The sequence below is a fragment of the Fragaria vesca genome, linkage group LG4 (assembly GCF_000184155.1).
Source record: "Fragaria vesca subsp. vesca linkage group LG4, FraVesHawaii_1.0, whole genome shotgun sequence".
Taxonomy (NCBI): domain Eukaryota; kingdom Viridiplantae; phylum Streptophyta; class Magnoliopsida; order Rosales; family Rosaceae; genus Fragaria; species Fragaria vesca.
Genome location: NC_020494.1, coordinates 17,683,866 through 17,708,383, shown reverse-complemented (window position 1 = coordinate 17,708,383; position 24,518 = coordinate 17,683,866). Strand labels below are relative to the sequence as shown.

General features: G+C 39.4%; 4 protein-coding genes across 4 annotated transcripts; 2 read left to right on the top strand and 2 right to left on the bottom strand.

The window, feature by feature from the left end:
- The first annotated feature begins 4,305 nt into the window (after window positions 1-4,305).
- Window positions 4,306-9,521, top strand: LOC101298121 (ribulose-1,5 bisphosphate carboxylase/oxygenase large subunit N-methyltransferase, chloroplastic-like). Its single transcript, XM_004298361.1, has 7 exons — window positions 4,306-4,742; window positions 7,270-7,644; window positions 7,752-7,780; window positions 8,056-8,267; window positions 8,356-8,481; window positions 8,583-8,987; window positions 9,127-9,521. Exons 1-7 carry the CDS (start codon window positions 4,306-4,308, stop codon window positions 9,334-9,336), a joined length of 1,794 nt encoding a protein of 597 aa, XP_004298409.1. The 3' UTR covers window positions 9,337-9,521.
- A 73-nt stretch (window positions 9,522-9,594) lies between these two features.
- Window positions 9,595-13,784, bottom strand: LOC101299081 (uncharacterized protein At1g04910-like). The gene is made up of 8 exons (XM_004297233.1): window positions 13,078-13,784; window positions 12,533-12,600; window positions 12,366-12,454; window positions 12,125-12,287; window positions 11,518-11,807; window positions 10,789-10,993; window positions 10,331-10,488; window positions 9,595-10,255 (listed from the first exon to the last, which is right to left on the bottom strand). Exons 1-8 carry the CDS (start codon window positions 13,331-13,333, stop codon window positions 9,982-9,984), a joined length of 1,503 nt encoding a protein of 500 aa, XP_004297281.1. The 5' UTR covers window positions 13,334-13,784; the 3' UTR covers window positions 9,595-9,981.
- Window positions 13,785-18,228: 4,444 nt separating this feature from the next.
- Window positions 18,229-20,392, top strand: LOC101298791 (transmembrane emp24 domain-containing protein p24delta9-like). Its single transcript, XM_004297232.1, has 4 exons — window positions 18,229-18,490; window positions 18,577-18,786; window positions 19,827-19,903; window positions 20,001-20,392. The coding sequence occupies exons 1-4, from the start codon at window positions 18,284-18,286 to the stop codon at window positions 20,143-20,145; spliced, it is 639 nt and encodes a 212-aa protein (XP_004297280.1). The 5' UTR covers window positions 18,229-18,283; the 3' UTR covers window positions 20,146-20,392.
- A 461-nt stretch (window positions 20,393-20,853) lies between these two features.
- On the bottom strand, window positions 20,854-24,259 carry LOC101298508 (dual specificity protein kinase splA-like). Its single transcript, XM_004297231.1, has 12 exons — window positions 23,837-24,259; window positions 23,660-23,734; window positions 23,450-23,566; window positions 23,166-23,260; window positions 22,724-22,844; window positions 22,525-22,604; window positions 22,007-22,066; window positions 21,731-21,852; window positions 21,555-21,640; window positions 21,332-21,447; window positions 21,047-21,197; window positions 20,854-20,873 (listed from the first exon to the last, which is right to left on the bottom strand). Exons 1-11 carry the CDS (start codon window positions 24,140-24,142, stop codon window positions 21,071-21,073), a joined length of 1,305 nt encoding a protein of 434 aa, XP_004297279.1. The 5' UTR covers window positions 24,143-24,259; the 3' UTR covers window positions 20,854-20,873; window positions 21,047-21,070.
- Between the last annotated feature and the right edge of the window lie 259 nt (window positions 24,260-24,518).

The following is a 24,518-nucleotide window of genomic DNA, read 5'->3' as shown; positions in this document are numbered from 1 at the left end:
GTATATACAATTCCCGTTTGTATGATCAAAATCAAGTCTCGTTGGTAATTCCAAACCAACTTGGAGGACCTAGAGAACTTGATGATGATCGAATCCGCTAAAGATTATGGATCATGATGCCACAAAAGATCATCGACAATATGTAGTCAATTAAGGTGGTAAGCAATCCACTTGACTAATAACTCAACAAGTAAAGTTATATGAACGTTTCGAGAAACGCTCCATGAGTGCATTCCACAGTACTTTGTGGTTTTGTGGTCATTACTTTTTGCACAGATTGTCATTAAAGGCTTTTGTCGATGTGGCACTTCAAAGACTTTGAGCACATGAGATGTGAAATCTCGGCATCTAGGCTTGTTAACCTGGGGGTCAAAACATGTGGTTTAATCCTTTCCAATGAAAGGTTCCATAGATACTAAGAAAAGATTCGCCTTAGGCATCGAGTACGTCAAAACTCAGAGGAGCAGAATGTTACATTGCTCTTGCATACAAAACCAAGTTGTTATAAGACTCGATAAAGGTCACAAACAATGCTTTTAATGGTTTGTCCTTCGGATTGATCACACACAATCCGAAAAAGCCGCGAATTGATCAAACACAATCCGGAAAAGGCCTTGGATTGATCAAATACAATCTGGTGATAGGTTGGGGTTGATCATACACAACCCGGACAAGGAAACAAGAGTGATCAAATACACTCTTGCCCCGCGAATAAAATTCTGAAATTTTTGGTACCTACAAATACACCGACCCAAACATAGAATGAAGTAGAAGAAGGGGAGAAACCACTTTATCTCCCCCGAGGTTATTGAACTTGGAAGAGTTTTAGGGTTGTTAAATAAACATACCGTAAACACTTGGATGCTTGATCGGATGAAAAGAAAGCAGCAGAGTGGACGGCCGGGAAGCGACGGCGGCCGAGGCAGGGCCGAGAACCTCCGGTTTTGGTTTTTAGGGTTTGGAAAAAAAATGGTGGGCTATTAGTTCTAGGGTTAAAACAAAGTGCATGATAACGTGATGAATATGTGGACTAATGCCACCTAGTACAGCCCAAAGAGTCCTAGACTCTAGGAGACAAAAGGGGACCAGTTTGAAGTGGTCGTGATAGCAACAGCTCTGCCAGCGTAGCTGAAAGGGATGGGGCTTCATTACATGTGATCCATGGATAACTAGGTGATTAGTATCAAGGTAATGGAGATGGTTCTAACAATCTACTCCTCCAAGACATAGAAACTTTGAAGACGATGTCGATGCAGAAGGATATATTCTTGCACTTGAATATGTTGACCGACTTTTGGGTCTAAATCTCAGAGAGTTCAGCGAATGGCACTCTTCCAAGCCTGAGTTTGAAGTTGTTCAGAATCTGAATCATCCAACCGGCCGTGGTAGCGGTAACAGAACCAAAGATTGTATGACTGTGTTTAATTCCAACTTGTATATGATGACTGAAACTAGGCGCCACCGCGGAGATGAAAGCTTGGACTTGAATGTTTATTCCTTTGATCCTACTGACCCGGATGACCGCAAATCCATTCGTCTGTGTGACAAAAGTGCCTCACCCAGATTGTGGATGATAATGATCCTATAGTGTTCACCCTCGAGGAGAAAATCTATGTTCTTGGAGTGCCATCATATTCATATCGCCGGCGTGAGGAAGAGCCACAACTTTTTTGGGTTTTTGATCCTTTTCACGAATTCTGGAAACAACTCCCTCATCCTCCCCTCGACAATTTTGATCGTTGTTTTTCGTTGTACTATGATGTTTCTTGTGGTCACAAGCTTCTTGTTCGTACATACAATCAAAGATACGTTTTCGACGCTCACCAAGAGAGATGGGCGGAATGTCGTCCTCGCAGTGTTTATGATGAGCACTACTTTGAATTTAGGGCAATTGTGGAATTTGATGATGGCTTTTTAATTGCTGTGCCTCAGAACAATAAACAGAAGAAGAGCCTTGAGCTTGTTGCTTATAAGTTGGATGAGAAGGGGATCCCTCAGCAGCATCAGGTTCTACATGAGCTTAACATGATGTTCTCTTCTCGTCCTTTGTTAAGTAACCCTCAGGTGTTTTTGGCCAAATGTGATGATAACCTTATGTGGTTGGTCTATTCTGGCAAGGATAATGTCCAAGGGTTTACTTGTATTGGTGTCGCAGTGTTTCGAGTCTCCATGTCATATGACGATGCTGGGAATGAAGTGTTTTCGGTTGATATTGAGGCTGCGGATTTTATTGATTTAAATAGTCTTGAGGTGCAAGGCCCCGAGAAGACCACCCAAGTTTACTCAGCTTCTGCCATGTGCCATGATGATTTGAAAACCAATTGCAAGGACTGGTTTTTGTACTTGAATGTGGGGGATCGACTATGCCGTCTAAACATTACTGAATTCTGCAAAAGGAGGAGCTCTTTCATGCCTAAGACGTTTGAGCTTGTACATTTGTCCTATCCAGAAGGTCATCCTAGTAAAATCCCGAGTAGAATGAGACATATAGTTGTGGGATCGAAAGTGTATCTGGTTGGCGGTCACAGACTCGATCGAAGAATCCATAGTGATGCACATGGGAGATGTTTTCCGATGCCCAACTTAGAGATTTATGCACTCAGTTACAACTATGAAGCAGAAGAGGGTCCTTCTATTACCCTCTGTCAATGTGAATTAGGTTCTATTCCTAAGTTGATTGATCCACGGACCAAGACCATTCCTTTCACTATCACTCTTGATGATAAGATCTATGTTCTGGCAAAAAGACCATACTTGGGGGAAGCAGAAGAACTCAATGATCATGATCAGCCACCACTTTTTAAGGTTTTTGATCCTCTCAAACAATCTTGGAAACCACTCCCTCATCCTCCCTGCTATGATATGCCATCTCGCGACACTGAGCCTTATGTGTGTAACTACTTCTCTTGGGGACACAAGTTCATTATTCGTACAGAGGCAAAGAAGAAGAACCGTGGCACATACATTTTTGACACTCACCGAGAGAAATGGGAGGATGCCAAGAATACGAGTGCAATCCTTAATGAGGGTTTTAGGGCTGTGGCAGAATTTCAGGGGTTTTTAATTGGCATGCCTTATGAGCGCCAAGAACTTGTTGCTTACCATTTGGATTCGGATGGGATTCCCAAACTCTCTAATGTGCTTCACGAGCTGCAAGGGATATTTAGCTCTTGTTCACTTGTCTCCGACTGTTTTCTTGGAAAATTTGATGATGACCGTATGTGGCTGGTGTATTCTGCGCAGGATAGTATGAAATCTTGGCATGCACGTGTAGCGGTGTTTCGTGTTTTCATCTCTAATGACATAGCTGGAGCTGAAGTCCTCTGTGCAGATCTTGAGGCTGCAGAATTCTTTCAGTTCGATAGATTTATTTCCTCAGCTTTCACCTATGCTCCATGATATATTAATATGAATTACTAGTAGTTCTGTAGTTGTATTTATTTTTCCCTTCAGTTTGGTGTACGTATACCCTTATTGGTGAGCTCTTGACAGTTCGGTGTATACCCTATTATTGAGGAGCATTTGGTATTTCTTGTTTTCCAATTCTTTTGGTTAGTCTTTCTTTTGGCTTGGTCGTCAAGAAATGCGGTATTAAACCCATTTCGACATGGCATTTATTCAGAATGACAGAGCAATACAAGTTTTATAAGCCGACTTATCAAAATTTATTCAGTATTCATGTATAAGTTTTACTCAGAAATATGCGTTGAAAAATATTGATGTTAAACCATAAAATCCCAGCTTTGATTTGCTTCCCATATCCCACTAGCTAGGACACGGACGTAGACTTCTTCTTGAAAAGAACTTCACTGAAACAGAGAGATCGACAAAAACCCTAGCTGGCACGGAATTAAGGGGGTGGTGGGATTTTCTTTTTGAAAAAAAATATATATTTAGAAAACCAAAATTTTTCTAAATATCCAATTCATCATCACGTAGGTGTATAGGTTGTTCTCTATCTACGATCTCGATTAGCTTAGTTTATATGTGATGCACAGTCAAAACGAAGATAAACATTTGCAACTGCTCTTCTGTTTCTTATACCTATTATCAAGTTATCGAGGATCAAATATTGGGTGAAAATGTGAAATAAACTCTAATATTTTGTAATTATAGAAAGATTATTCTATGTGTATCGATCATTATATATACCTTCCTTTGGAAAAGAATCATCAAAGTATTCCAGAATATCAAATTCCCTTATTTTATGTTGATTCTTTTTGTTAGGGCCTAACTCTAGCTACAGCCTTCTTCTCCTCGATCACTACTAACGATCCAAACTTTTCAATATTCATTGAATTAGATATGGCGATGCAAGCACCAGCTTCAAAGAAGGATTGGTTTTTGTACCTGATGATGGATGATCGAATATACCGTCTAAATATTGATGAATTCTGCAAAAAGAACTCTCCAAAGCCTCAGTTTGAAGTTGTTCATGATTACTATCTTGATGAAGGCTATATTCCTAACACAACTAGTCCGCTTCCTAATACAACTCTTCCGCAGCGAATGCAACCTATTGTTGTGGGTTCCCAAGTGTACATGCTCGGGAGTACTACTCACTCTGAAAACAATGGTTCTGATCATGATGACGATTCCGGTGAAGATGCTGAAGATGATTCCCGTACTAACCGTAAAAGCGTACGTTGGCAATGGTATGATAATCGTGTGGCCAATTTAGATGTTTTTTCCTTTGATCCTGATGCTTCAGAGGGTCCAGCGATCAGGAGGGTCCAGCGATCGTATGTTTTAAAATTCTAAGGCGTGACTGAGACAATGGCACGAGAGCCTCACCAAGGCGCTTACCTTGAGGCGTAAGGCGTAAGCCTTTTGATAAATAACATGTATTTATGTAATTATTACTCTTATATATATAGAACACACGTTGCAATCGACACAAACATTATATGTTGTCATCCATCCCTAGTTAGTAGTTAAACAATGCGATTCAAGCAAATCACCAAATATAAAACCAATCCAAAGATTCAAGTTGAAAGATCAAAGTGAACTTAACCTTAAACATAACTTAATCTTATCTGCTAAATGCTAATAGAACACTGTCAGCACTCAACACACAGAACTTGATTATTTGTATATGAATATATCAAATCATACACAGAAGTATGCAAGATTGAAAGAACACACAGAAGTATTAGCAATGAAAGAACACACATAATTATTAACGATTTCTCATTTATTCAGTAAGCCAACTCCAATCCTTTATAAAGCAAACCTCCAATTTATAACCAATGCCCATTGCAATATCAAATCCATATATTGAAAAACAACATATATACTCTAGTACAACTGTACAATACTATTGGATATTTGAAAGAGAGCATACCTGTAAGTCTGCAACCAGAAAACCCAAATTGCCTTCCTTCTTTGACAACAGAACCGAATTCAGGAGGAGGATAGAGGGAGATTGATGAATACCAAATCAAACCCAATGAAAACCAACGCTGCTGATGTCGAACTCACAATTACCTCTCCTTCTCTCAACTCTCGCGGCAACACTTTAGTTGTTCGGAGGCAAGCCATTGAATCATTGAATCGTTGAGGTACTTTGAGGTTAAGCAACTGAGTTTGGGGGAGGAGGTTGAATCGAAATGGCCAAACATTGAAACAATAAGACCTAGTTTACTCTTAAATGTCAAAAACCCAAAACCACCCCGTTTCTTTAAAAAAAAAAAATTAAGTGTACGCCTTTTGCGCTTTTCAAGCCTTGTGCAGCGCCTAACCAATCAAGGCCGACTCAGTTGCAGCACCGCCTCGCGCCTTTTGAGTCTCAAGGCACGCCCGAGGCACGTTTTTTAAAACATTGCTTAACGACGGCAGTTCCATTAAGAGGAGGATAATCGATCCGAGAATGACTTGTTCTCTAGTTTTCACCCTTGAGGACAAAATCTATGTTATGGCCAGAGCATCATACTCGGGCGATGAGAATGATCGATATTGATCACCACCCACCCCTATTTAGGGTTTTTGATCCCCTTCACCAATTCTGGAAAGAGTTCAACCGTCACCCCACCCCCCCCCCCCCCCCCTACTGTAATATTGTTGATCGATCTTTCGATGAACAATGTACTTTGGGACACAATCTTGTAGTTTCCACTTACACTTCTCGGCGGATTTTCTACCAATTTGACACTCACCAAGAGAAATGGGAAGAATGGCCAGAGGAAAAGGAAGACGAACAGAAGAAGAACCAGTTTGTGTTTAAAGCTGTTGTGGAATTTGAGGGGTTTTTAATTGGTGTAAAACGCAACGATAATTGTTTTTACGACCAGTTATTCGAGGAGCTCAGTGTTTATCAGTTGGATCCGAATGGAATCCCCAAGCTGATTTGAGCCCTAGATGAACTTAGGGGATATTTTGTCCTTTTTTATGGGTCGATAGATGTCTTATGGGAAAGTTTGATGGTGGCCGGATGTGGTTGGTGTATTCCAGCAGCAAGCATGCATGTATACGTGTTGTTGTGTTTCAAGTTTCTATCTCCGACGACCTTGATGGCAATCCGGTCTTCTCGACAGAACTACAGGCTGCAAAGTTTTATGTCTTCCATAGTAGAGGAAGAGTAATTTTATTCATATCATCTTTATCTTGACTCAGCTTTTTCCATGTGCCAATGTGCCATCACGCAAACAATCGTGAGATTGAGGAGAAAAAGTTGTGCCGGACAATTATAAAACACGATCATCCTTGAGTGTAATGCGAGTTTGGCCATTATTGCTGCCTCGATCTACTATGTTTTTTGGGCCAATGTTGCTTCCCAAGTTCGCATAGAGGTGAGGAAAAACTCACATTTTAATTGTGGCACTGAGTTTGTTACACATTTAAAATGTAATTATACTATGATCGCAGTTGAGTTCTGTAATATCTTGTTTCTTTTATATATTTTTTTCTTAAAAAACAAATACTATTTTTTACTTATACTCTTGACTTTTATGATGTCATGTAGGCTAGTTAAGCAACAAACGACGGTTAATGGACAAATACTGTTAGCAAAGAATGATCGAAAAGAAAGTTAAAAATCAATTGCATAAAAAAAAAGAGTGCTATCATATCCTATCCACAAGCAGAAGCTATAAAGGAACCAACACCAAACATCCGCAAACACTTGTTCAACACTATAATGGTAGTCACTCACTTCACTCTATCTTCATCCTCCTCCACTTTCCTCTCCTCTCCTCTCCAACCAAAACTCAAACACCTTCCCTCCCTCACAAAACGACCAAACCTACTTCATCTCAACAACAAACCTCTCCCCTTGCGCGTCACCTCACTCTCTGTCCCCCAATGCGACACCTCACTTCCTCCGGCGGTTCAGACCTTCTGGCAGTGGCTCCGGGACGAAGGTGTAGTCTCATCCAAGACACTTGCAAAGCCAGCTTTGGTCCCCGAAGGCATGGGGCTCGTGGCCAACAGAGACATTGCCAGAAACGAGGTCGTTTTGGAGGTTCCAAAGAGGCTGTGGATAAACCCGGATGCTGTGTCAGCCTCGGAGATTGGAAATGTGTGCAGTGGGTTGAAGCCTTGGGTGTCTGTGGCTCTGTTTTTGCTCAGAGAGAAGAGTAGGGACGATTCCAAGTGGAGGCTTTACTTTGATATTCTTCCTGAGACTACTGATTCCCCTGTGTTCTGGTGGGTTTGGCTGGTTTTGGGTTTTTCTAAAGTTTTGATTTTTGTGGTTTTATGGGGTTGAGATTGTGGGGTTGATGAGAGTGTTTGTGTTGATGGTTTCAGTGCAGGTCAGAAGAGGAGCTTGATGAGCTTCAAGGTTAGTGCATGTAGTTTTCCTGTAATTGATCAAGTTCAAGTCTTGGTTTCTAATTTTAGCAGCGAGAATTGTAGCTTCATAGGTGGAAGTTATAGTTGTGTAATGTGATGCCACAAACGTGTTCATGTTGGTGTTAAAATTTAATCTTGGACTGGAAAACTAGAATCGAAAATGTTATGATATGTCGAGGAGTTTGATGGACATGTTTCTAGGGCAATGTAATTAGTATACTGATGTGGGATATTACCTTAAACTTGTTCTTGGTTGTTTGGCAGGAACTCAACTTTTGAGTACAACAATGGGTGTGAAAGAGTATGTGGAGAGTGAGTTTCAGAAAGTGGAACAAGAAATCATCCTTCCTAACAAGAAGCTTTTTCCTTCTCCTATCACATTGGATGACTTCTTTTGGGCATTTGGGATACTGAGATCTCGGGCGTTCTCGCGCCTCCGTAATCAAAGTCTTGTTTTGATCCCGTTCGCAGACTTTGTAAGCTGATCTGCGGATTCTTGTTAAACAGCTCTTCAAATACTATGATATCCAGCTGGTTTCCCCTCATATTTTATATTATTTTTAGATTAACCACAGTTCCAGCGTAACTACAGAAGAGCATGCATGGGAGATCAAAGGAGCAGCAGGTCTTTTCTCTTGGGACTATCTGTTCTCTATAAGAAGCCCTCTTTCTGTCAAGGCTGGAGAGCAGGTAAAAATAATAATATCATCACTGTCTCTTTAGGCAGAGGATTGCTCTTGAATACTTACGAATTGGTAGATGTTATGTAACAATTGTGTGATTCTCAACAGGTTTACATCCAGTATGATCTAAACAAGAGCAATGCTGAGTTAGCTTTGGACTATGGATTCATAGAGTCGAAGGCAAATCGAAATGCGTTTACCTTGACACTGCAGATATCAGAATCAGACCCATTTTATGGGGACAAGCTGGACATTGCTGAGTCAAATGGTATGGGTGAGACTGCATACTTCGACATATTCTTGGACTGTTCACTTCCAGCACAAATGATTCCATATCTGCGGCTGGTAGCTCTTGGAGGAACCGATGCCTTCCTCTTGGAATCTATATTCAGGAACTCTGTCTGGGGATTTCTTGACCTTCCTGTGAGCCGTGCCAACGAGGAGCTCATATGCAGAGTAGTCAGAGATGCCTGCAAAGCTGCTCTTTCTGCCTATCCTACCACCCTTGAAGAGGTCTGTTTCTAAACCTCCCATCCTCCATGCAAAAGACCTTTGTGAAGTCTTTTAGTAGTATGTGATTTGATGATCGATAAAAACTTTTCTGACGTCTGAACTAGACTTGTAACAACTGCACACAAATCCATCCTTGCAGGATGAAAAGTTAATGGACTCAGAACTGGATCCAAGGCTGGGCATTGCTGTTGGAATCAGAGCAGGGGAGAAGAAGGTGCTGCAACATATCGATAGTATTTTCAAGGACAGAGAGTCAGAACTAGACATATTGGAGTACTACCAAGAAAGAAGGCTTAAGGATCTTGGACTCTCTGGGGAGCTAGGAGACATCATCTTCTGGGAGAAGTAGGGAAAATTCTTATAGTGAAACTACTGAGAGTTCCTGAAGAGGATGAGGAAACACTTTTCTTAAAGGATGGATCCCATTAATACATTTTTGTTGCTTATTGTACTTTCATAGCAGATGTACCAGTAGACCTACTCTTACCAATATTGAAACACCCAGCGCTTGAGTGTATAAATGTAACAGTTTGAGAATCTGTACTCCAGTGCTCCTTGAATTGCTATTTTTGGTAAAACCTGTCACAGGGCATGTAGTGATTCTTCCATAATTTGGTAACTGGAAATGAACCGTACCAATCATTGCCATTTCTCATGACTAATAGTAATACATACAGATTTTTGCCCATCTGGGGTTAATTGTGAGATTATAGAACTAACCAGCACTGAATTTATGTGAAGTTTTCAGATACAGAGCAAAACAAATAAATATATGGACATTGATTAAAAGATTGGAAACAATGAATACCACGTATCTTTGTTGACGCCCAAATTGGGAACTTGAGTCCATTCTTTATGCCGTTTCCTACAAAACTCTTATCTGTGTGTGTACATTGCTGCATGCTTACTAATATGAAAGCAACATGGATTGTCGACCACTCTCAAGACAATTCCGTGGAAGCTAATTCCAGCTTTTGACGGCTTGCACTTCCAGTCACCTAGGTTTACTTAAGTTACCAGGGGTTAGCAAGTCATCACAATTCGTTCCCACGCAGAGGCACTCTTGAGGATTTGCATAAAAGTAGTCTTCCTCCTTTGGCTTATCTGGGATAACTCTTCGCTGAGTTGGCTGTCCCATTCTTCTCTCATGAACGGATCTTACAGCAAGGGCAAACCCTTGCCATGAAAGTGTCCCATTTAAATGCATGTCTAATAACTCGACAAGTTTTTTGCGATCTAGCAAGATGCTTTTTTTAAAACCAAGATACCTGCACAAAATGTAATTAGCAGCCTAGTTTTGTTACTTAATGAAACAAAATCCATCTGGAGAGATTTTCACATACCTACGGTGACCTTCAACAAGCTTGGCCATGTTTCCATCATAGGTAGGGACGAAAGTATTACTGGCTACTGCAACCATAAAATCCAAGGCAGCCATCTGAGATGAATGATTCTGAAATTGTTGCAACTCCTCCGGTGCGAGAAGAGTTTCCTTCTTCACCTGAAATAAACAAGCAAGAAGTCAACACTTTTCTGTTAGGAAGCTTACTTTTTAAACAAAGCACAAGGTAACTACATAATGATAGCTATGAAGGGCATGAATGTTCTAGAGTCAGGTCAAATGTGGATGGGATCTATGAGACCCTATGATTTTGCCAGATGACAAAAGGCCAACCCCCGCTAATTATAACCAACAATTATCCTGTTTATATAGACTCCTTATGAAACCAGGATAGCCAGAATCTGGCAAAAGGTTAAGTGTTTCACAACCAGAAGTGCATAGTTCAGGAAACTGACTCACAATTCGGGGAAATGCAGCTCTTAGCGGTGCAAGTCTCCTATCCTTGCCATAAATCTCACCAGCTGCTATATAGATCTGTGTGTCTTTGCTAAAACCCAATGCTTGCAAGATTAATGCACTTTCCTCTGGTGTCAGAGGACACAACCCTTGAGACCTCCTCTCTTCCGATACTATCTCTTTCTCTCTCCACCAAGGATATGCATACCTAAATGAAAGGTACAGCAAGCAACATTGCATGATACACGTGAGTAAAACTCGATATGATAGCTATATATAAACAATCTTGACAGTAACAAATTTGTAGAAAGCAGACAAATCTATGACTTGATCCAACGGGTTAGATGTAGTAAATCCTGGTCTGCCAGGAACTGAAGAACCTACACCGGAAGGTACATAGAGTGGGACGGTCAATATTGCATTAGCCATGGCTGTTCAAACCATTCTTTTTCATATTTCTATAGTTCTTTTACCAACTGAATAGGAGTTTATAGATTCTGGAACATTTCATTATTATTTATAGACAAAATAACTCACAAAGCTAATTGTTCAACTATCATCACAGATACATCATATATTTCTTTTTTCCTGCTGAATATATAGTGTGTTATCTACTAGCAATAGGGTTTATAAAGAAGCAAGCAAGTCATCATAAGAAAAGTAATGATTACAGTCTGATTTTCAAATGAGCATTCCACAAAGTTAATTGTTAAATTGTAAAACACGACCAACCTTAACCGTTTGAGCTCCTCGGCTTCTTCAGCTGTGCAGCCATGAGTACAACCTGAGAAGGCCAGCATGTCCATCTCGTACCTTAGATGCAAAGTCACAAAAGGTCCCTTTTCTTGAAGTATACGAACCAATTTGTAACCCAAAGACTCAATCTTTGGAGTGAACTTCAGTGCCTGGAAATTCACGCGACACCTGAGTCTCTGAAGATCATGAGGTATCAAATTGTTTGCCAAGCGTGTATCTGTTCTATTAAAGTGCAACACCTTATGCTTGCTAACAAGTGGCAGAACCTGCATAAGGAAATCAAGGCACAGAATCAGGACGCATCACTTAAACTTTCTGCATAATGGAATGAAATGAATATAATCAGAAAGCAGAGAGAATAATTAAACTCATTCAAGCCTCCAATGAACCAGAAAACTCGGAGACATTTTATCACACTTTTAAATTATATCCCATTAATCCATGCTATCAAAAGAATGCCAAGAAACAATTTCAGTTGCAGAATCATCAATGCAGTACCCTTATACGACCATGGACCTATAGAAAGTTCTTTAATTAAAATCAGATTCTTCACCCAAAACATAATTAAATGAAGTGCACAAACCTGTTCGAGATAGTATTTTTCATTTGACCAACTAACAGGAGGCATCTCAAGCGGTTTATACCCATATTTCCTACTGAAGTTTTTTGGCAGTCTTCTGACAATTCGGACTTCGTCTCTCAATGAATCAATGAAATGTCTTAAATCAAATATATCCTCAAAATTACTGCAAAAAGAATACAAATAGTTAAAGTTTCAAAGCAGCAAAAAAGAAGTTTCACGATCACAGACTCAAGTACTATACCTAGGATCGGCCCAGAAAGATGTCTTATCAAGCTCCGGAACAACCAAAGTGAGATTTAAAAGCCGAGCAACAGTCACCATGTCACAAATCTGAAATGCAATAGGAGCTGTTAATCACTAGATATCGGACAAGGGAAGAAGATAAGGAAAGATAAACATGGTACAAACCGCAGCACGCATTTGATTCAAGCCCCCGTTGCACGACACTCTAAGAAAGCCATTACTTGTATAATTTCCTGCAAGAGTTCAAATCATTAGGCCCATCTTTCCAGTTAAGCATAACAACTTCAAATTCACACATTTCATACCGCGAAAGAAACATTTTCAGTAAAATACTTGGAAACAACCTCCAACACAAAGTTAGTTCACAATTTCAACATAAGCTTAAAACACTGAGCTTCACACAATTGCCAATTGAAAGCGAATTCCAAAAACTAAACCGTATACAAGCATTCCTTTTTTAGTGCAAGCAACACAATCCTACCTACTTCTCCACAACCTCAACTGCTTCGACTATAAAACCAACTATCCTGCATTGTCGAATATGCATCATTCAATCGAAATTAAAAACAGACACTTTACTACTGAGCTAATCTAAATGCATGCATCAACTACGCATTTATAACACAATCCACCACTCAGATTTCCATTAACACAACTTAACACTATCGAAAATCAGTCCCACGGTCATCTCCGATAGAGAAACAACTCACTTGCAGGAACCAGAGGCGGCGGAGAAAGAACACCCGGGCCCGCCGGAGCCAGAGTAATCTGCGAAATCCGATTGCTGATATTGGAGAGCAAATGCGGATGCCATAGCTCCCCAACCGCCACTAACTGAACCAAACAAGTCCAAAGAAACAAGCTTGAGCACAATCTTATGAACCACACCTGCAGCCGCGTCCGGGCAATCACCGGCGACGGAAGCTTGTCGCAGCGGACATGTCCACCCTCAGATCTAACCTCCATTCCTCTCTCACACACCACATCGCCGCAGCCTCATCGGAGTCCCTCAAATTCCCCGATCGCCACCGCAGCTCATAAAATCCCCAATCTCGCAACAACCCGCATTGCCGAAAATCCAGAGACCCCAATAGAACAAATAGAAGAGAGAACCCAACTTTGATGAGCAGAAAATCGGTTGGAAAACTCACGGGTGGAGATAGATACGGAGAATTAAAATCTCAACAAACAAATGCAATACAACCGTCACGCACTTTTTGCATTCCCTTTTCCGGGAAAAAACCAAGAATCTTCTTTCGGCTACTTTGCTGTGAGTTTTCTTCACAGTTTTAATGAAAGGGGGAAATATTTGAGAAGGGAATATATTTGGGTTTGGTTAGATCTCTCTGTAGTGCCTGTGGGAGAACGGTGTCTTGTTTTCTGACGACAACAATTGTATTCCTACCACTGCAGATATGAGTTGGGCGAATATTTTAAAAAGGATTATATGAATTTTTCTGTTTGAATGTGTGGGAGATTTTACTGGAGTTTCGTTGTTTTCTTCTGATAATGTTGCCTGTAAAATTGGACCGTTATTGACGATGCACTCCTCTACTCAAATTGGAAAATCATATCAATCCTTTTGTTTTTCATTTTGAATCGTTTTAGTAGATTTTGATAGATTAATGTCTCGATTAAGCGAATCATCGAAATTTATTTAGCGAACTTAATGAAGTTTTTAACTAGAGTATTACATTCGAATAAAGAAAGTATATATCATTATATCACGTGTTCAATTGCTAATAGATAATACAACGTTTTATGATGTTTATTTTAGAGATTCAGTCATATATCGAGTCATACTAGTAGTTGTTGGCTTTGAGCTCGGACTTCTTTGTTAAAGATGTAATAGTAATTGACATTTTTCGAGATTTGGTTGGTCATGGAGTATGTTATAGTCGTCTTTCCACTTAAGGTGATCAAGATTTCCTTATTACATTGTTAGTGCCAAAAGGGTTATAATTATTTTATAGAACTGCTTCAACATGACGCATACATGCTTCATTAAATATTCAACACATTGCGTGTTATTCATATTTAAGTCGAGCGTAAATTATATACGCACTTAATATTATACGAACATAAAACTTCCGTATCCACCATATTTACTTTAAAAGGATTGCACACATCCTTTTAATCACAAATGATTTTGGATAGAGTAAGACTTTCATGAAGCAAATGCTATCCATGTCTTTTGCAATACATAAAGTATCAACCTCGATCTATTACTTCAGAAACAAAACCCAACCCAAACACTTTGATGCTTTGCACGTAATCGATGAAATCAAGGCATCCATAGTCGTCAATAACTACACTAAACTAAAATAAGAGATTCAGGTTGCTCCTAAGGAAAGTGATTATAAACTTTAGTGATACCTTTTTGTTGGTTCTATGTGTTTTACAAAGTGATAGTGTCATACTCCCAAGCTTAAGCCAATTCCTTTGCCGGTCAACGAAGTTTTCTATGATCAAGCATCGAATAACAAATGAAAAATAATTAGTTGATCATGCACATTATATATGTGTGTATATCTTTAAAATGACCAATGTCAATTGGCTATAAGCTTATCTAGTAATTACATATTCTTGTTGAACGAATCACATAATTGTTACAGATAAGCTGATCGCTTAAGGATCAGCAATTTATAAAAAAATTAAAAAAATCACATAATTGTTATGATGCACATATCTCTTATGGTGCTTATAGTGCTCAAACAATGAATATTATGCATCAATTATCTACTTGAACATCAAAGTCAATATCTTATCTTCAAATGTGATCATATTACGGTATAATCTCTTCACTATACATAAATAGTCGGAGATTGAAGCTATTTTATTGACTATATTGGTCTATATTTTCTATCCATCACATTTCATAGATAATTATATATCATTTTTAAGTCGATAAATGATGTTTTTTTAAGTCTGATAATAAAATCTTATTTTAACTAAATAAATGATGCGATCACTTATACAGTTTACCCATCGTGAAAGTATAGTTTCTATCTTTCATGGCCACCGACTTGTATCGACAAATTTTTCAATGAAAAGCTTTGTTGGGGATTTTAGTTCCAATGGGTTCCCCTTCCCTCACCGCAATTAAGCTTCACTTTCACGAAAAGTTTGCCTCGTATGTACATCTGAAAACATTGCATGATGCAAAAGTGGGCAAAAAAGTGGTGACTGAAATGATATATATTCCGTGCTGTTCAGTTGCGGGGGTAAGATGTCATGAACAAATTATAATGGACCTTAATCATACGCAATTAGGATTAAATAATGCTGCTTTAACTGGGGACAATGATTTTGAACCCAGAATATTCATATATGAATGAAGAAAAGAATCACAGCTGGCTTTTTATCCCTTTTTTACAAAAGGGGTATTATTCCAGACTTAAATGATGGTAATTATCTTACAGTTAATTAAAGCACGGACTAATTAAGTATATATTCATGTTTTATCTGCCAGTCTGCCACTTCTGGTAGTCGGAGGCACAGTAGCAGTATAGTATTGTAGCATTTTACTGGGAGCTAGCCACGAGACGAAATGATGAAACTTTATGATTTCATATTTTCAATTTTTCATCGTAACGATATTTGAGTGAAATGATCAAATTATCGGATACTTGTTTTGAATTTCGACTTTCTGGACGAATTCATGATTTTATGTATATACGTGCTGCATGATATGTCACAATCATTAGTTCAAATTACGTCGATGGTTCAGGTCATAGAGTTAATGCACCGAAACAGATTGCCAATGCAAATTAAGGCCCTCGGTGATCCTCCATCGTTTCCAGAAAGGGTGCTGCAACTCATTGGTCATCTACTCGTCACTTTGATTCAGTACCATTTCTCTAGGTCACTTCATGGCTATACACACTTGTGATTAGATTTATAGATTACTGAAAGAAAGGTGCTACAACTTTGATGAATGTGGGAGCTCAGATTAATAATGCAAGTAAGTTAATAAAGTATACTCCTCGAACATATACAGTATGTCAGTTTACTATGTGCCATGCACTAATCGGTGCATCTGTTAAGGTGAAGAGGTATTACTTAAACAATGTTGATAGAACAACAAAGTCGAACTCGGAACTACTTGCAACAAATAAACATGTTTAAGACTACCGATGAAAACCAAGTTACAAAAATAGTAATGTAACATTCACTCTGTCAGATGTCATGCACTCATTGTTAGAAAATAACGTTCGATCTGTTTGACCATGTGTTATCTAGAATATCAAATTGGTACAAAAAGACATGTCACGCGCGTACAACTCTACAACAAAATGAGAAAGAGATAAGTGAATCGAGCACCTAATTGAATGGGTGACTAAGCTTAATAATTGCTTATTTGGTGAGTATTGTCGAATATGAGAATGAAATAATACTCAAAATGCATGCATACATCAAATTGTAACATGTTTTGCATGTCGAGAGATGTCACGGACATGGGACACTCTCATTGAATGTAATGGATGTCGAGAACATGTTAAACAATGTCAAAACATGTTCTAGTTAAATGAGCTCACATTTCACTGAACACACATGTTAGAAGAGGATCCGGATCCGTTATAATTAAGGAGGTATTTTTTTTAGCATCTAAGTAAATCACACATTAAACAAAAACGAGTAAATCACAAATAGGCACATACCATTATTTACATTAAAACACTTAAGCTATTAAAAAGTTCTCCAGACGTGTTTAATTGTCTGTTTAATAAAATGATTAAAATCACATTAAACTCATAAAATTACATTCACTGAATCCTCTCTGGTGCCATCACATTACACGGTCTACGAAATAGGCTTCCAACAAGGTGTGCCTATGTTCATGTCTTCACAAACCCCGGGACGAGCAGTTGGAGAATAGGTCATTCCTGACAATGCTTCTGGATAGACGGAGTCCTTGCCTTCTTTGATCATGTCTCCACAAACCAACGAGGAAGGAGTAGTTGGAACATAGGGAATTCCTGATGATGATGATTCTGGATAGACAGGGCGATGGGGAATCGGCACACGTGAAAGCATCTTGTCTCTGATCGATTTATACTCAGCAGCAACCTGATCATCTGGGCATTCATATACACAGTGCTGATACCAGACATTACAAATGGAACAATACTTGACCTTAAGCACTGGCATGCTCCCACCACAAGAGCTACAAGCCCACTTTTCCTCGTTAAATGCATTACCACATCGACAAACTATTTCATCTCCACGGGGACAAGTCGCTCCCTGTGGGAGATGGTAGAAGTAAGGGCAACGAGCAGAGCGGAGGTGAACCTTGTCACAAATACCACAAGGGGTGTAAGGGCAACAAGAAAAACGGGGGTGCGAGTTAGAACACTCATCGTAGGGCACACATTGTCGTTTGTCCACAGAAGCACCTCCACCAGCCACCGGTCCTATCACCTCATTCAGCCCCATGGAGCCAGCGGATCCTCCGCAACCTTTTCGATTGGTGATTTCTGAACTATTTCTCGTATCAGGAGGAGAAGAGGCGCCGAGTTTCTCAAAGAAGAGGATCCGGTCCTATCACCCATATTCCTTGCTAACATGTTCGGCGTTCGGTTCAATCAGAGGATTCAGAGCGTTATAAGGAGGTGTTTTCATTGACACTCCGAATTGCATCCATGAACGTTTTATGGGCCTTTGATAATTGGGCCATGAGGCCTATAGCTCAACATCGCCTCCTAACTCACCATCTAGCCCAGAAAATTATTCAAAATTTACGTGTCCCAGCGAATAGGAGATAACCACGTGTCGAGTTTCTCGACTAAAAACCTTAGTTGCAAGCCCACTCAAAGGCCCAAAAAGCCTAAAAAGCGTGTGCAGTCCCAGTTTTTGCTGCGAAGATCGAGACGACGAAACCCTTTGATTCGGTTTCAGAATCTCTCTCTCGGAAAAATGGTTGAATCGCGTTTACTAGCTGCTCTGATCCTCCTAGGGTTTCTCATCTCCGCATCCGAATCTCTCCGCTTCGAGCTCCAATCCGGTCACACCAAATGCATCGTCGAAGACATGAAGGCCAACGCCATGACCGTCGGAAAGTACTCCGTCGTCAACCCCGACGAGGGCCAGCCCATGCCGCCGTCGCACAAGCTCACCGTTCGGGTAACGCCTCTGATTCAATTTCAAATTCAATCACGGAAATACAACTGTTTAGTTTTTGACGGATGAGATTGATTTGGAATTTTCAGGTGACGTCGAGCCACGGGAATAGCCATCACTACTCGGAGCTGGTGGAATCGGGTCAATTTGCGTTTGCGGCGGTGGAGGCCGGCGATTACATGGCGTGTTTCTGGGCGCCCGATCACAAGCCGCAGATCACGTTGACTATTGAGTTTGATTGGAAGACCGGTGTGGCCGCCAAGGACTGGTCCAATGTGGCCAAGAAAGGCTCTGTTGATGTAAGCCTAATCTGAAATCTACAGTTTTCGAATTGGATTTTTAGCTCAGTTTTTTACTTGTGGTTGAGTACTGTTACCTGTGTAGATAGCAATAGAACATTTTTACCTCGCAATCTTTTTGAGTATATATTGAAAAGGATGGTGCTTTCTCAGCTTGGACTTGACTTGTCTTATGCTCAGTGTTAATATTGTAGTGTTAATAGAGATTGATTATTTGGAGATGTGAATCAACTGAAATGATCTAATAGATATACATTGCATACGATGCTTGATACTACTCTAAAGTTTCTGTATGTACAGCTTCAGTGGAAATGTTGTGGGTGCCTTCGATATAAACCACTGATGATATGGATTCCTGTTTCAATGTTACAACTGATAACTTGTTAGACTGTAAACAAACACTCTTACTTTAGCATGTTGCATAAACTACATGATCTTCCCTCAAATGATATTTATTTGATTGGAGTACTACTGCTGTATTCAATTGTGAAATAGATTGTGAAATTGAGTTGTGGAGTCAACTAAGCCTGATCTGAAATTTACTGTTTCCAATTGGATTACCTGTGTAGTAATCAATTTTAAGCTACCTGTTAAACCAATTGAACATTTTCACCTCACATTCTTTTTGAGTATATATCGAAAAGGATGGTGCTTTCTCAGCTTAGACTCGTCTTATGCTTAGTGTTAATAGAGATTGATCTATTTGGAGTTGTGAATCAACTGGTTTGATCTAATATTTATACATTATGCTGGATGCTTGATACTAAAGTTTCTGTATGTATTGCTTGAGTGGAATTGATCTTGGTGCCATCGTTCTAACCCATTGATAAGATGCGTTCATGTTTCACTGTGACGACTGATAACTTGTTAGACTGTAAACAAACACTTCTACTTTAGCATGTTGCTTGTACCACACCATCTTCCCCCAAATTATTTTTATTTGATTGGAGTAGTACTGCTGTATTCAATTGGGAAATTTATTGTGAAATTGAGTTGGGGAGCCAATCTAATGCATTCATCTTCATACTTTCAAATGCCAGTTAATGGAATTAGAGCTTAAAAAGTTGTTTGACACTGTCACTTCCATTCATGAGGAGATGACCTATCTCCGTGAACGGTACGGAAACATTCTCTCCCCTCTAATCAATTAATGAAACAGAAGGAAACACTGATCATATCTTCACTTATGGTTTCTGTTTACTGCAATGTTTCAGGGAAGCAGAAATGCAGGATCTGAACACAGCAACCAACTCCAAGATGGCCTACTTGAGCTTGCTTTCACTATTTTTATGCTTATCGGTGGCAGGTTTGCAATGGTGGCACTTGAAGACCTTTTTCGAGAAAAAGAAGCTTATCTGATTTTGTTATAGAGAAGTTCGATATTTTCATCTTTTCTGGTCTTTGTAATATAGTTGACAGAACATTGTAAGGGATGTCAGATCACATTGTTAGATGAGGTAGGACAACCAAATGCTCACGATAGCATAAAAGTTCTGTTGAAGTTTACAGTCATTGTATTTCTAGAAACATTCAATGATAACAAATTTAGTTATTTTGTTACATAAGTTTCTGTTGAATTATTTTCATCATAACGTCTTCAGTTCCATGGAATGAATTTCAAGAATATGGAAATTCAAAGTCTTTGCTTCTCAATACTTTCATTGGTGACTTGGTTATTCTTATGCGCTTCCATTACTATCATTGCATTCCATCTAGGATGCATCTTGTTCTCTTTTGGCCCAGAAACGAAACAAACTGCAAGTCGAGTATATAATTTGTGCCGCTTAGTTCTCTCATGTAATATCTTTACACACATATTCAGGCATGGACCCCAGAGAACCCCATATGAAATTATAGATGAAAGTTTAACGAACCTTACCCACCAGAGTGGCAGAGTGGAGAACCTTTATTCCAGTGTTAAATAGTTAAATGTAAAAAAGAAAATACAGTGTTCACTCATCATAACAGTACAAGCAAATTACAATTGACATGTATGAAAAAGAGATTATCCAGTCAAAACATGAAATCTCAGTGTATGTTAATTTCAATGAGATTTTCTGGATATTGTTTGTTGAGAAAAAGACATCCTGTTATGCATAGACACAAGAATAATATCAATATCACTTCCTCTCCTTATAACGAGAATCTGAAACTGAATAGTAGAACACCAATTGCAAGCTTTCCCTGTTTAGCGTATTCACAATCTGATCTGCACCATTGGGGGGACTACAAGTGATGGGCACAGTATCATCTATTGTACCTGATAAAGTCATCACCTTCAGACTTATGTATTGAATAGGTGCCAGTGATGGTCTGTTTGATGATGTTCTTTTATCCTCTCTAGCCTTTTCAGGATTTCCAAGAAGGAAGGCCTTTGGTTCATGTCAGCAGACCAGCATTGCTCTATTAACCTGTAACAAGTTGAAAGAAATAAATAAAAACCTATTCAAGGTTCAAACTCATGTTCATATTGAAGGGAGCTGGAGATTTGTACAGGGGACCCAAAATGCTTCAGTTTAACATAAATATATGTAGATTGGCTTACTCTTTTAGTTCAGGGGTGTGTCCTTTTCCATGAAACATTGGCCTGTGTCCTTCCGACACAAATTTGGCTGCGTCATAAGGCTCGTAATTTGCAAGTGGTGGATCTCCTTCAAGCATCTGCTTAAAAGTTGAGAGTGACGCAATCAGATAGAATGTAACATCACTTCTTTTCTTTTCTTTGAAAGGCGAATCTGATTTTTACACCTTGGACAAACCAACATTACCTCGTATAGTATCATTGCAAAAGAGAACACATCAACCTTCTTATCATATCGCCGGTGCTTAAAAACTTCGGGAGCCATATATCGATCTTTACAGTTGTTCCAATGCAAAACAGAAGAAAATCCATTAAATGCAATGGTTTTATGTAATTCAACAGTAACTTTCAAAGGAAACTTACAACTTCCAGTTTCTCCAGTCATTTTGTACACATCATGAGTATTTTGAACCTTAATGAGCTTGCTTAGTCCAAAATCTCCAACTTTGAGATGGTCTGCACTGGAATTGACTAAAAGAACATTCCTGAGATAGGGAAACAAATTTCAGAAGTAAAATCAGAGTTTCTTTCAACCTGTGAGCACAAAATCATCTGGGGCCATTGTACACTTCTTGCATTTATTAGCACTACTTAACAAGAACATCAAATGCCACCAAATTCTAGAATCTATATACTCACCTTGGTTTTAGGTCTCGGTGAATTATGACATTTGGCTCGTTGTGAAGATAAGCCATCCCTCTGTCCACAAAACATTTAGAAGCTGAGATTACCACCAGTAATACTTTCTTAAATATTAGATTATCTTCATTTATCTCTCATGCTCGTTTTTCATATACACCAATACAGCAGCTTACTATAAGAAAACTAAGCTAAATAATAACTATCCACATATTTCTAAGAAAATCTTTCTGCAAAATTTAAGGGACTGAAGGAAAATACGGGAATTATGTGGAGAAAAATTGAAAATAGCAAACGTAATCTGAAACAAATGTTATGGTAAACTAACACTCTGCACTTTCTGAACAGCAAGTGATCTAATGATTGCTATGTGATGACTGATGAATTAGACTTCCTGAAAAGCTAACTTTTTGCGACTGAACTTCTGAAAAGAATTCATACCCTTATCTCTCTTTTAAAGCTATTTAAGGTGTCTTAAACCATACAGCAATGAGTTAAATGAAGTTTCATTACAGTACCTGGCAATGTCCAAGGCAAAGCTGATAGCTGTTGAAGGACTAAGTGAACCCTTTTCCTTGAGGTATTGATGAAGATCTCCCTACAAAAGCAGAATAATTAAGCATCAGTGACCTTGGAAGACACCTTTCAAAAACCACTTCAAAAACTTTAATAAAAAGTACAACGTGCCAAACACAAATAGAACATGCAAAAGCATACCCCTCTTAAATACTCAGTAATTAACATAAGGGGCTTCTTCTCTGTGACAGCCCCAAGAAATTGGACTATATTAGGGTGGCGAAGCTTCACAAGCAAATTAACTTCATGCCGGAAATCCTGACTGTATTAGGAAATTAAAAAAAAACCGTCAGAAATATAATGTAAAGAAGAAATGCTGATTATGATATCAATATCAATCATTTATGGATGACAAAACCTTCCCAAAGAAACTAGATACAGAGAAAAATTATTTTATTTGTAGGAAAGAACACTGAGGAATTAAAGTGTTTCGAGAACCCACTCTCTGTAAATCAAAATCTAAATTCCATTCATGTTCCAATCAAAACAAAATCATAATTTGATGCAAACAGCAACAAAGAAATTTTCACTTGCAAAAGCAACTAAGTTGCAAAAAGAAAATACAAAATAATGCAGAACTCACATCACTAATCTATCACCAGAAAGGGATGGAAGAATGCGTTTGACAGCCACTGGTGTTCCACGCCAGTGCGCTTTCAAAATCTCACCAAATGAGCCCTACAAGAAACACAAATCAGAGTGAGGCAATATCCTGCAGAATGCAGGTTGATCCAGAACCAGATCACAACAACATTCATTTCATAAACAAAGCACAATAAACTAGAGAATCCGACTTTGAAGTAAATAGAACTACAATATAATCGAATTGGAAGTTCGCACAGCACAAGCATTCATTCAAATTCAGACCTTCCCTATGGTAACGGAACCAGAGAAGTCAAGCTCAGCAGGCTCAATTTCCCAATCACACTTGTTAGGCAGAGGAGGCGCCACCGGCTTCGGCTCGAAATGACTCCCATTTTGTCCCTGCACCATCAACAACATTCACCAAAGCAAATTCCAGTCCATAAACAAATCCTCTAATCACAAAAACGCATAATCAAACAGCTCAAAACTCACATAAGACAAGCCACCGTAAGATTTCAACAGCTCAATCATGGTGTGCTTCTTCGCTCCCTCAGCATCCGCCAGAGGCTGCCATCAGATTTCACCGCAAACTAAAATCAAATCACAATTTTCGCATTGCATTTCATCGAATCAAACAGTAAAAAACGAAAAAGAACAAGAAAAAATTACAGTGTTCTTCCAACGATCCTGAGCGTTGACATCGGCGCCGTACTCGATAAGGCACTTGGCGACGTCGATCCAGCCGTGGAGGGAGGCGACGTGGAGAGGAGTGCGGTTGTCGTAGTCTCTGGCCTGAACGAGGCTGCGATCTTCTTCTAGAAGCTTCCGGACGGCGACGGCGTCGTTGTGGTGAGCGTGCCAGAGTATGAGCGAGGTGCGGCTCACTCTCGCCTTCTCCTTCTGCTTGTCCTTGTCGGCAACCGCTGCGCAGGGCTTGGCTCCCGACGACGAGTCGGACGCGTCGGAGGAGCTCATAAGTGAAGCCCGGATCGGAAAATCGGAATCGGAGGAGGCCAAATGGAATTGTTGAATTAAATTTTAAGAGTGGGGGCGACTTATGGAGTCGGTCGGTTGGTCTTGTTGGTTAAAATTAGTTGTTTGGGAAATTTTAGACTGGAGGGCAAAATCGGTCTTTCCTTATTTTCTTGTGTTTTTCTGGAAAGATTGGAGAGCAAGTTAGTTTGTGGGAGTCTGGGAGAGGACTGAAAGGGAAATTTACCAGATGCTGATGAACATGAAAAAAGAAAAAAGAGACTCACTCTTACTTTTTCAATGGAAGCTCATTCCTTTCTCACTTTGATTAATCTTTTGCATCGTGCTTCATGTGAATCCAGATAAGATGCTGTATATG